This window comes from Lissotriton vulgaris, chromosome 2_1 (assembly GCF_964263255.1).
Source record: "Lissotriton vulgaris chromosome 2_1, aLisVul1.2, whole genome shotgun sequence".
NCBI classification, from domain to species: Eukaryota; Metazoa; Chordata; class Amphibia; order Caudata; family Salamandridae; genus Lissotriton; species Lissotriton vulgaris.
In genome coordinates, this window is record NC_141687.1 from 209,851,501 (window position 1) to 209,862,813 (window position 11,313).

Genomic DNA, 11,313 nt, shown 5'->3' on the forward strand with positions numbered 1-11,313 from the left:
GCACAATTGCGCATCCCATCCATTAGAAATAGAAAACATAACTCTTTCCAATACTTCATCTTCCAACATTGCAGCATCCCATTGCTCCAACCCAAAAGCTTGTTCTTCAGTATATCTCACTTCCTCAACATCAACTTCAGACTCAATATCACTCACAACAACAGGTATTCTCGACAAGCAATCCGCTACTATATTCTTCAATCCCTTCATGTATTCCACTTCAAAATTGTACTCTAAAACTGATAAAATCCACCTTGATATCCTCAGAGTAACACTCCCTTCTAAACCTTTGCCCCCCTTAAACAAATGAACTAAAGGTTTGTGATCAGTACGAAGTCTAAATGGTAAACCCCATACAAAGTATTTGAAATGTTTAATGCCCCAACAACATCCCAAGGCCTCTTTTTCTATCACTGAATATGACCTCTCAGCACCCTGTAGTCTTCTAGATGCAAACCCAATAATTCTTTCTTCTCCATTACATACTTGCGTTAAAACTGCACCAATACCTATAGCGCTCGCATCAGTGGTGATAAAAGTTTTTGCTCTAACATCAAAGTGTCCAAGGCTGGGTGCAGACAATATTCCATCTTTAACATCTTGGAATGCTTTTCCACAAGCATCACTCCATACAAACTCAACACCACTTTTCATTAATATCCGCAATGGTTCCACAATATTAGTAAAATTTCTCACAAACTTGGAGCAATACTCCGCTAAACCGAGAACTCCTCAACTGATCTTTAGTAGAAGGAACAGGAGCATCTCTAATGGCAGATACAATACTTTTCTTTGGTCTGATTCCTTCCTTGGAAATTTCGTGGCCAAGGTAATTGACTACATCCTTCCTTAACTGACATTTCTCCTTCTGAATAGTCAACCCATGTTCTCTCATTCTACACAAGACACTTTCCATCACTTGATCATGATGATCAAAATCTTTGCCGACAATTAACACATCATCTTGGAAGCAAAGTACATCATTTATACCATGAAGAACTTTTCCCATGACCCTTTGGAACACCGCTGAGGCCGAAGCTAGTCCAAATGGCTTCCTACGGTAACGAAAAGCACCCAGCGGTGTTACAAATGATGTCAAATGTCTAGATTCTTCATCGAGATCAATCTGGTGATATGCTGACGACATATCAGTGACGCTAAAACCCCCCCCCCCCCGCTGTCTTTTTGCATCAGCTAGCATTTCACAAGCGCTATTAAACATTTTCAGAGCAGAAGGCTTGTAAATATCGGCAGCAATTCACACGAACTTCCAGATATTCAGATATTATTTTAAAAATATCTAAAATAGTCAATCTGAATGCAAATTAGTTCGAAGTTGAGTTCAGAATTCAATCAGTTGAGTGCAGAATTTAATCAATTACTCACAAATCGGTGGATGATGTATTTAAACTGTTCCAAAATCCAAGGGTGGAGGTACCCAGCAACTGCCCCTTGCGCAGAAAGGTTTCCCTCGTCGCCAATGTAAAGATGAGTCCAAGAAAATATTAAAATTGTAGTCTTTATTGAAGAGTAGGTACAGGAACCTCCAGCTCATCCACAGCCTGCTTCACAGCTCAGTTTCATCTCTCAAGAGATAACATTCTAATCTGCTAGGCAACCATTAACATTCTACATTAGTCATCTCTACAACTGCCATCTCACTATGTGCGAACACAGAGGGCATCGCCTCTACAATCTAGAGATAATATCGAGCATTAAAAGTATTGATGTTATACAAGGATATCTGTTTACCTTGAGAAATTGTGTATCGTGGAATTTTATCATTAGCATCACTCTGTTCAGATTGCCGGCCAATGCTAGGGCCATGATGTTAGAATTGAAAACGTTGATTTGTCTCCTTTTTCTTCCTCCATTCCCTATTCACCAATACTTGATCCATGTTGCATGCATCCTTTTCTTTCACTGCCTTTATTTGCCCCTTTCACTTCTGTCATTATCTGTTGCATCCGCTCCCTCCCATTTCATCTATACTACCCTTGAGCATTTTATCATTCTTGTATTACTTCACCTTGTCTTTCCCTCTGCATCGCAAATCCTCCTTCTTTTTTTTATATCTTTCTTTTATCTTTATTATTGTATTATTGCTCCCTCTGGCCACAAATCACTCTTGCCACACTTGTTTATCCATCCATGGATGTCTGCAACGTTCTTTTATATTTCACATCAACCATGACTACCCCTAATGCCTTGCTCTTCTCTCTGTCCCTTTCTTCTTGCTCACCTACTTCATCTTATTTATCTCTCTCAAAATAAATTGTTTTGTCTACTCATAACATTCATCATTAAAAAATACTCCAATATACTTTTTCCTCTTCAAACTCTTCCCCCTCCATCCCATTATTTTCTCTGTCCGCTTAATCTTTGTCCACTTTCACATCTCCTTTACCTTTCGCACACACTTTTCATCCATCTTTTACTGGTTACTAATCTTCTCCTGCTTTTTATTTCTCTCTCAAATCGCTTTCTTTTTTCTCCTTTTAAATTATTTTTCATATTTTGCATGATCTATACTCCGCTGCATCTTTCTGTAACACCAGGGTTATTGGAACCATGGAAACTCCCATCATCATCGTGGGCAACAAGCGAGACCTGCAGAAGGGCCGTGTGATCCCTCGATGGAACGTATCCAACCTGGTGAAGAAAACCTGGAAATGCGGCTACATCGAGTGCTCGGCCAAGTACAACTGGCACATACTGCTGCTCTTCAGTGAACTGCTCAAGAGTGTTGGCTGTGCTCGCTGCAAGCATGTACACACAGCCATCCGCTTTCAGGGGGCACTACGCCGCAACCGATGCACTGTTATGTGAGGAGGGGCCACAGTGACCCCACAGAATTGAGGCCATCTACCTTTCCTTTCCCACTCCTCCTCCAAAGACTGAAATTTGCGCTGTAAAATGGGGGAGTGGCAAATGGAAAGGAACTGAAAGAATATGGGGAACAACTCTTGTCAAGGTGGAACCTCATGTGACTTCTATGGAAAAACTTACCACAACCAGCTCTGGCAAGAGAACTCTGAGTAATGAGCGGGAAGTCCCACTCCATCATGGTGGGTTGTGGATTAGTTTTCTGTGGTTCACCATTTGACTCTAGTCCACTTTATGCAGAAAGATGTATGAAGGAGTGCCGACAACGCGATTCAAATTGAGAAACCTAATTTTTTTACAAATTTATTTTGGGGGCACGAATCTTATTTAGAACAAGAAAATCCAAGGCAAGCTTGTGTGCATGGTTGGCATGAGAAAGAATATGGAAAATGTCATAAACAGTAAAGAACTTGAATAGAAGATGGTACACGCATTTCTAATGTCTGAAACAATGAAGTGACAACATGCTACTTTAGTCGTTGCCCAAGTTTGTCATTAATAGTTAAGTTGGCAACCAATATGCTTACCGTCCTCACTTATTCAAAGCATCACATATCAGTCCAACACTATTTCTGTGTTGGTATGAGGTGTCTCCCTCTGTCACATAGACCAGGAAATGCGAGGGTCAGTTCATGAAAATGTAGAGATGAATTGACAATAGTCGTCAGGAAAGACACCCGTTCTTTGGTGGGTTTTGTAAAATGATTTTCTATTTCACAGTACTTGACAGAAAAAATGAGGTAAGCAATAACTTGTGAGGAGAGAGAGGTATGGTGGCATATTTGGAGGCACGTACTGGGGATAAATGTTTTCTCTGCATCAACACTTGGCAACTCCTGGGCGTTTTTATGTTGACTGTACATTTCCAATTCGAATATTTTTCTTCTCAAGGTTTTACTTCTCTCTGTCTTTGTTTCTCTTTTTTTTAACAAATCTGGTTTCCCCCCTCGTCGTCCCCCTTTTTCTTTCACCCATTGCATTTGTTTTTTTACTTACATTTTTCGTTCTTGAGTGACCGCCCAGGCTCTTTTTTTTCTGTTCCCTTTCCTTCTATGTTTTTAACTGTTCCCACAGCCTCTTTTGGATCTGTATTGTTTTTTTGCCTCCTCTTCGTAGTTATTAGTATGACCCCCACCCATTGATAATCTTTCTTCACTTTTCCCCCTTGTTCTGTCATGTTTTCAGGAACCCTTCCTATCATATATTTCACAGTTTTGGACTTTTTCTGAATATCCAGTTTTTGACTAATTAATTTTTTTTATTTTGAGAAGTGCACATTTTTAAGTAATAAATTGAAAAGGAAAAAAAAGACGTTTTGAGGAATTACCTTGGTGGCTAGGAACAATAATGAATATTTCCTCCTGAAACCAGGATGAGTGAAAATATTTAATATATTAATAACTAAACAATCTTACTGGGTAATTTAGGAATGTGCATCTGCTATATTCCCCAAAGTCTCTGCTTTTCAATTGGATTAATAATACTTAATTGCTCTCAAATCCTATTGAAGTTATACTGAACAAACCCCCCTGCTTACGCACTCCATTTACATCCGCTTACAGGACTTTTAGTAGTTCAAAATATGCATAGCCCTTTATCAAATATCTCCTCTCTTACGTAGACTCAAAAATTAGGCAAAAAATCAGTTCACCTATCTTATTTGCTTCTTCTAATATAGAGCATTTTCTACTGCTAATAATTGAACAGTAACAGATTATCTGGTTTTGTATGTGCAGAACACGACCTGCCACTCCTATGGCAAACGTGAGCCGCAAGATGTAAACTCTAATACAGTGATACCTTGAAGCAAGTACTTCGGTCATTGACTCTCACTTAGTTGGAGTTGCCCGGTGTCAATATCACAGTTAGCCACTGCAACACACATTTATACGCTGTGGTGATAATTATATCAACACTGGTGTATCTACATCATATTATTTTCAGCATTACAAGCCAATCACCCCACTTATCCAACTGCAACTTGACCCAGCCCTAATACATGAGTCCAAAACTCAGAATGCCTAATCCAACTTCCAAAATGTATAATCATAGCTAACCCATTGTAATTCATTATTGAAATGCACATAGTGCGGTGCTCGCATAATGATGAGCCCGTTTTACCATTGCCCTCTGGCACTTGGTTTCTAATTGAGTGCTATCTTGCATGAAATTTATACTTGAAGGATAACCTTAAGTACAATAATCGTTCATAAGACCACCTAAAAGTAACTCCCGTAGTATGTGTAACTTTTGCGAAAGTCACACACCGTTCTTGTGGGGAAATTATGCACTGTCTCACACCATTCATAATGCCCAGTATTTGTATCCATTATCATTTGGAAAGAAGGCTTCGATGACAAGTCAGATTACATATTCCTAACGTTTTCTCTGATTTGCATGACGTAGTGCTATTTGGCGTCGCCTGAGGACAGCTTAGAGTCACACAGGTGCCCGTGTTTAAAATTAATACGTTGGGATCACAATTCCTATATCCGCTTGGTGCTATGTCCAGTTCTACATTGCTTCTGAACTGAGTTCGTGCTTTTGAAACACAACTATTTTTGTACGCATACATACAATCTCTGAAGCCACCCAAACTCCACCCTTCCCAGTGCAGCCTCCCTCAGCCAGCATATCACATCGTATCACACTGTAGTTAATCCATATGCAGCCGAAATTAACCATCTTTTGATCCCTAAACCCTGTTAAAAACCTATTAATTTCTAAATCCGCATGTCCCGAACCTCAAACTTTCCATCTTCTTCAAATGCTACATAACTGACAGTGACTCAACACTCCCGAACTCTGATCACTATAAAGTAATGCACTTGAACTGTTCCCACTGCCATATACTTTCATTCTTCAAATCTTTAAAAAGCTATCTAACTAAACCAAAGTGTATGTCTGCAAACAGCATAACCCATCCAAATCCTGCTCATTTAAGATGAGCAGGCCAGCTGTGTATATTCCACCCAAAACTTTTCTTCTTTAACCCGACTAAAGGCAGCCCAATTAATTCTAAGCCTGGATACAGATTATTTTAAGGTACCTTCATTAATGCTATCTAAAACGCTGTGTATACAATTTAAATAACCCAACACAAATTAAGCCAGTTTCTCGCTGCACTAAGCTATTAAATTACCCTCTTCTAAAGTTCATATTTCCCAATTTGCAAAATGGCCATCCTGATCACTACCACCTAAGCTAAACTAAACATTGTCAGGCCTAAAAGTACACATATATTTTATTGTCCTGAAATTAGTCTGATAGGTTTCCAACAGAAACCTATTCTCAGTGAACCAGCGTCTACTAAAAACCATATGAACTCAAGTCATTGCTCTGATGCAAGCCAGACTCGTTTGCTAACTACTTTCTGAGGATGGAGCACAAAAGATTAAAATTGTTACATTCTGTAAAATGCCAAGGAAGGTTGTCTGTGGGGTGGAAGTTTAATTTTCAGGCATACCATCATTTCAGCAACTACGTTTTTACTGTGATTAGTGTGACCTATTTCCCACAGGAATCTACAAAAATACTCTTTGGTTTCTGATCAAATCTCAGCCTTGCTTAAGAGTTTCACCTACCTCATCATCAGCTAAGGCTTGCAGTGTCGTTCCATTCATTTACATCAGCATTACAGGGAGCCTAGCCATCAATACAAAACGTTCAGCTGTTTTTTAAGTCCATATCACAGATGATACGTAATCTTTCTGGTCACAGAAATGTCAGTTAACATGATGATGTCCAGCAACCCCCACTTCAGTTAGATTGAAGGACTTTTATTGAGGCGGCGTAAGACACAAAATAAATGTACCAGTGTCAGTTACAAAACGTCATTAAGTTTCAGTAGCAAAAAAACCCCACAAACTAGGTCACAATGAAACATAAACTGATACCTGTTTGAAGCTGGCACTCTTACCACACACTGCCTGTTTTTTAAACTATTTCTCTAATCATAGTTGGTCAATGTCCTTGAAACTACAAGTCAACTCAGTCATTAGTTATGCACCAGTTATTGAAATCGCTGCACCAGTGCCTACAACAGATTTGCAACTAAAGACAGAACAACTGTTATCTCAGCTGTTTTGTATTTGAGATGGACTAAACCATTATAGTCTGTCAATATCACCCTCATAACTTACCAAGTTCCAGAAACCTCAACTTTTGCCACAAGACACCGGTCTGGAGAGAAACCATGACGACTATTCATGACAACATTGAAGATATTCCACTTGGTCGAAAAAGTTTATGAATCTCTCCTACCTTTGTTTGACAGACATTCCTCAAATAACAAACAGACCACGCAAACCCTAACCTGCTTGGTAAGTCACGGGCTCGGTAAGTCACAGGCTCAGTTGGCCTGCAAATGCAGCTGTTGTCTTACTATTATGGAGGGTAGCCTCCAGATATTATATAAAAGACGAGAAGCACCTTACGTCCCAAAAGACTTCAAACTTCCACCTCTAATACCCAACCATTAATCTTGACCTACACTGTATCCCCAGGCCAGTGTCAATGTTCCCAACGGCTGTTCCGGTCCTTGAGTTTCAGTGAGTACATCAATCAAAAAATAAATCAATTTAGTAATCACTTTATTAGACGAGGTTTACAGTATCCCCAGTCTAGCACACTTCATTCAATAGATTTGTTGGTTATTCAGTTTAGGGGAAACTCCTGGTTCTGAGAAGTCCGGGTCACTGCAGAATACATTATATTTAAGGTACTATTCAAAAGTAATAGATGACAGGTTACCAGACAGTAAGAATAATTAGGTGTTCCGTGCATATTTTTGGTTACATCTTTAGTACTTTTATGTGACTGGAACAATGATAAGTCTAGTTGTTTCTGGGTACCTAAATATACAAGTGAATGGTATTGGCAAAAGCAGGCAAATGCACAGGTTCAACCAATGGATGGAGGTAACAACTGGAGAGTGAAGCCCTTTTGATGTAGCTATGTTCTAGTATCAGCCTGTTTGCAGTTGCAATACTTTAAACCAGTAACACTGAAATGTGTCAGTGGCTTTGTACGCTGACCTGCAGCTCTCATGCTACCACACTTTGAGCTTTTCCTAGCAGACAATGCTTTATAGAAAACTTGGTTTTGTGACATAAACACATTTCCACCATAACAAAGTTTGGAACCGCTATTCTGGCGCGATATAGTACCCGAACACCAGACTAAAGAGTGCAGTCAACTTTCCCAACCATTGTAGTTTGGGCGGTTCAGTCTTGCCTGATGAATTAAAACAGGAATACTGGTTCCAGAAATCATCAGATAATATCAGGTGATCACCCAGCTGAATTTGGTACTTTTACCCATATTTAATTCTCCCTTTATCTGCGAGGTGAAGGAACTACTCAAAACTTCCCACCTACCTTATGGATCTGCTTCTTTCTGCACTAATTACAGTCACGACAATGAAGTTAATACACTTTATTGTACTGTTCATATTGTTTACTTGAATGCACTTTGTACTTCCAGGTATACTTCAGTTTGTACACACTCAAAACATCCATTGTTTGCACTTACTTACCAGGGGGAAAAGTTACTTTTTGTGGTACTGTACCTTTGCATTCTGTCAACAACTCTTCATGCCACATGTCTTATAGCCACGTTGTTATCCAATCAGGTGTCTGCAGAAGCCTGTACTTGCTCTCCAAAAACTGATTGAAATAATAAACTCTAACTCCAATTCCTTTTGCATCTTCAGGTATGTGCTCTTTTCTTTTGCTGTGAAATTCTTCCCCCTACTGCCAGCGGGCCCTGGACAAGGGAAGGGGATACAAGCATTCACAGTAGTAATAATGTCCAGATCACTCTCTCTCAACCACATTTCAGTCTAATAGAGCGATCTGAGTCTTTTCCCAGTGAAAGAACATTTGATTGGGAGCTTACTGGGCTGGCAAGCAAAATAATTGACGTTCTTTGGCTGAATTATTCCTTACAACCCCTCCCCTCCGCCTTCTGTTTAGATAGGGATTACAACTCATTCTTAGCAGAGGAGAGCTTGAAGTAGGCTTAGTGGTCTGGGATTGAGTATTCCGCTCTACTTCGAAGGCAGACATATTGTAGAATGCTGCTGCAGCGTAGGGACCTATACCTTTCAGAGAGTAGTTGGGATCTTTGTTTAATGAATATTGTTTATAAACTGGACCAACTATTAGAGGCATTTGGTGACCGCCGTTGTGAATTAATTTATGCGAAGAATTAGCTCCCCATTAGCGCTTTTAGATAGGGGTTAGTGATAGGTGCTGATCCTTGCTTAGTATTAACTTTCACTTAATTGTGTGGAATCCAACTTTACTTGCTCTACGTATGGTATTTTGGTTTATTTCTTCATTGTTTAGTATTTATTTGTTTAGTTAGTTCGGACGTTGCTCAAAGGTGTTGAAGTGCATTACATAAGTGGCACAGTGCATAAATGGAACGAAATCCAAAAGCATTATAAATGAAATCTCGGTATACATACGACTACAGTGCTATGCAATCTATACATAATGTACACAAGGTACGAGTCGCCAAATTAAGTTTTAGCCAGCAGCAGTTTCACGAGGTGGGGTAGTATGTCCTAGTGGCAAATAGAGGGAGGGGACAAACGACAGGGAGGGGATTGGAGTCAAGAAAGGTCCCATAGCCAGAGTTTCAAAGATGCCTAGAAGAGTCAGTGTGTGAAGAGCAAGCTCCGCGCAGATCAGGATGTGTGTGCAGAGGTAGAAGTATCTTTGGGCTTTCAGTTTTTCCTTGAATATAGGCAATGACATAGTTGTTTGTAGACCACGGGGTAACGAGTTACAGACAGATGCTGGAAAATACTGGAAGAAAAGGATTCAACAGGGGCTTTGTCAATGTAAAGACTAGAGTCCATCCACTTCGAAATGAATGACCAATTTTTATAACACTAAAGTAAAAAAACGAACCTTACTTAACATTTACTAGAATTAATTTATTATTTCATTTAGGCTTTTCTTTTCATCTCTATCTTATTAAATCATTTTCTTGGGGATATTGTTCTGAAGGTGCAAGACATTTGTGGTTCAGTGGACCTGTTTTCTCGTTATTAATGTGTTTTTTTGTTTTTCTATCCCAAAATGTAAATCACGAAGACTGGGTATTATGGCATGTAATTGCACTGGGCGTGGTGCTATGGAACGAAATTCCACTTAACATTCTTCTTGAAAGCCAGTTCTCAATTTCAGCAAAAAAAATGAGTGAGTTAAAGAACTGCTTCATCCTACAGTTTGTAATTCACTGCGGCAACATGAGTGCACATCGGTGCATGTTTTAGCTCCTACCACAATGACAATGAAGGCGGCTGTTTTTGATTTGCATCTGTTATTCCCTTACTCCCATGAGTCTGTTCCTCCACACATCTCTGGTGTCCACCTTCACCCTCTGTGGAGTCCAAGTCATATGAAGGGTAACTGGAGGACCGTGTGTGGTTGTGTCAGCTGAATACTTTCACTGTCAGGGTATAACACAAATGCTGTGGCAAATGCATGGATGACAGAGAGGATAATGAGTGGGAGCTTCAGCTCTTGCCTCAAACGAGGACCTGCATTTACTTGCCTAGAGCATTACCTTTCTGCTCTCACACCTGCATGCAACCCCCTCCCTTGCAGGTAGGCACCCTCAACATATTGCTTCTACTAAAATTGGGATTGGGTTCCCATCTGACGTCAGCTTATTCTTGCATAATACAGCAATGGATCAGGTAATGGGGATTGCTGTGGGGACTCCATGCAGTGCAAGGAACTGCCAGGCCTGAGTTACAGTAACTATTACTACCGGATCATGAAATGTGTTACCGGTCTCCTGTCCTACCTTGCATGTCCCATAGTTGGTCACCTGCAATAAGTTTGCAGGAACCTTTGTCACTAACTTCCTTAAGCTGGTCCAGCATTTATTGTACCTAATCGTAGTATCCTTCTAAGGTATCTGAGCTTCTGGGGGAAGGACCTAGCCAATTCATATGTTTAAGTGGTAGATCATAATATGGGCAAACGTGGCTGGTAAGCACCCCAGATATGATGTTGGCAGAAGCATTGACCTCTGCTTCTTTCATATGTCTAACCTCATTATGGGAGACTTCCTCTCCTCCTTAATATTTATTTACGTTTTGATCCGTTGTTTCCCTTTTATTAAGAGCTTACCTCTAAGTATGCCTTCTGTATCACACTACTTGTTGGGCAAGAAACAGTTGAAATATTAGTTCAGATATCATGCTTCAAGCTCACTAAAACTGATACCCCATGTAATAGCTCACTTCTATAGTTCTTGCCATGATGGATTTGAACGTAGCCACCACTCTTGACCCAGTGGTCCCTATTGTTCATACCAACTTCAATTCAACTAATTCACTGTAAAATAATTATACCACTTGAAAAGCCTGGAAAGAGCAAGGGAAATAAAGAATTGAAAATCAAA

At 39.9% G+C, this 11,313-nt stretch overlaps 1 protein-coding gene across 1 annotated transcript in view; it reads left to right on the forward strand.

The window, feature by feature from the left end:
• RASL10B (RAS like family 10 member B) overlaps nucleotides 1-8,708 on the forward strand; it is a 632,574-nt gene extending 623,866 nt beyond the window's left edge. Inside the window, exon 4 of the mRNA XM_086954749.1 lies at nucleotides 2,559-8,708. Within this exon, the coding sequence (XP_086810875.1) occupies nucleotides 2,559-2,829 (271 nt within the window). The 3' untranslated portion in view covers nucleotides 2,830-8,708. The remainder of the gene's footprint in view (nucleotides 1-2,558) is intronic.
• The last annotated feature ends 2,605 nt before the right edge of the window (nucleotides 8,709-11,313 follow it).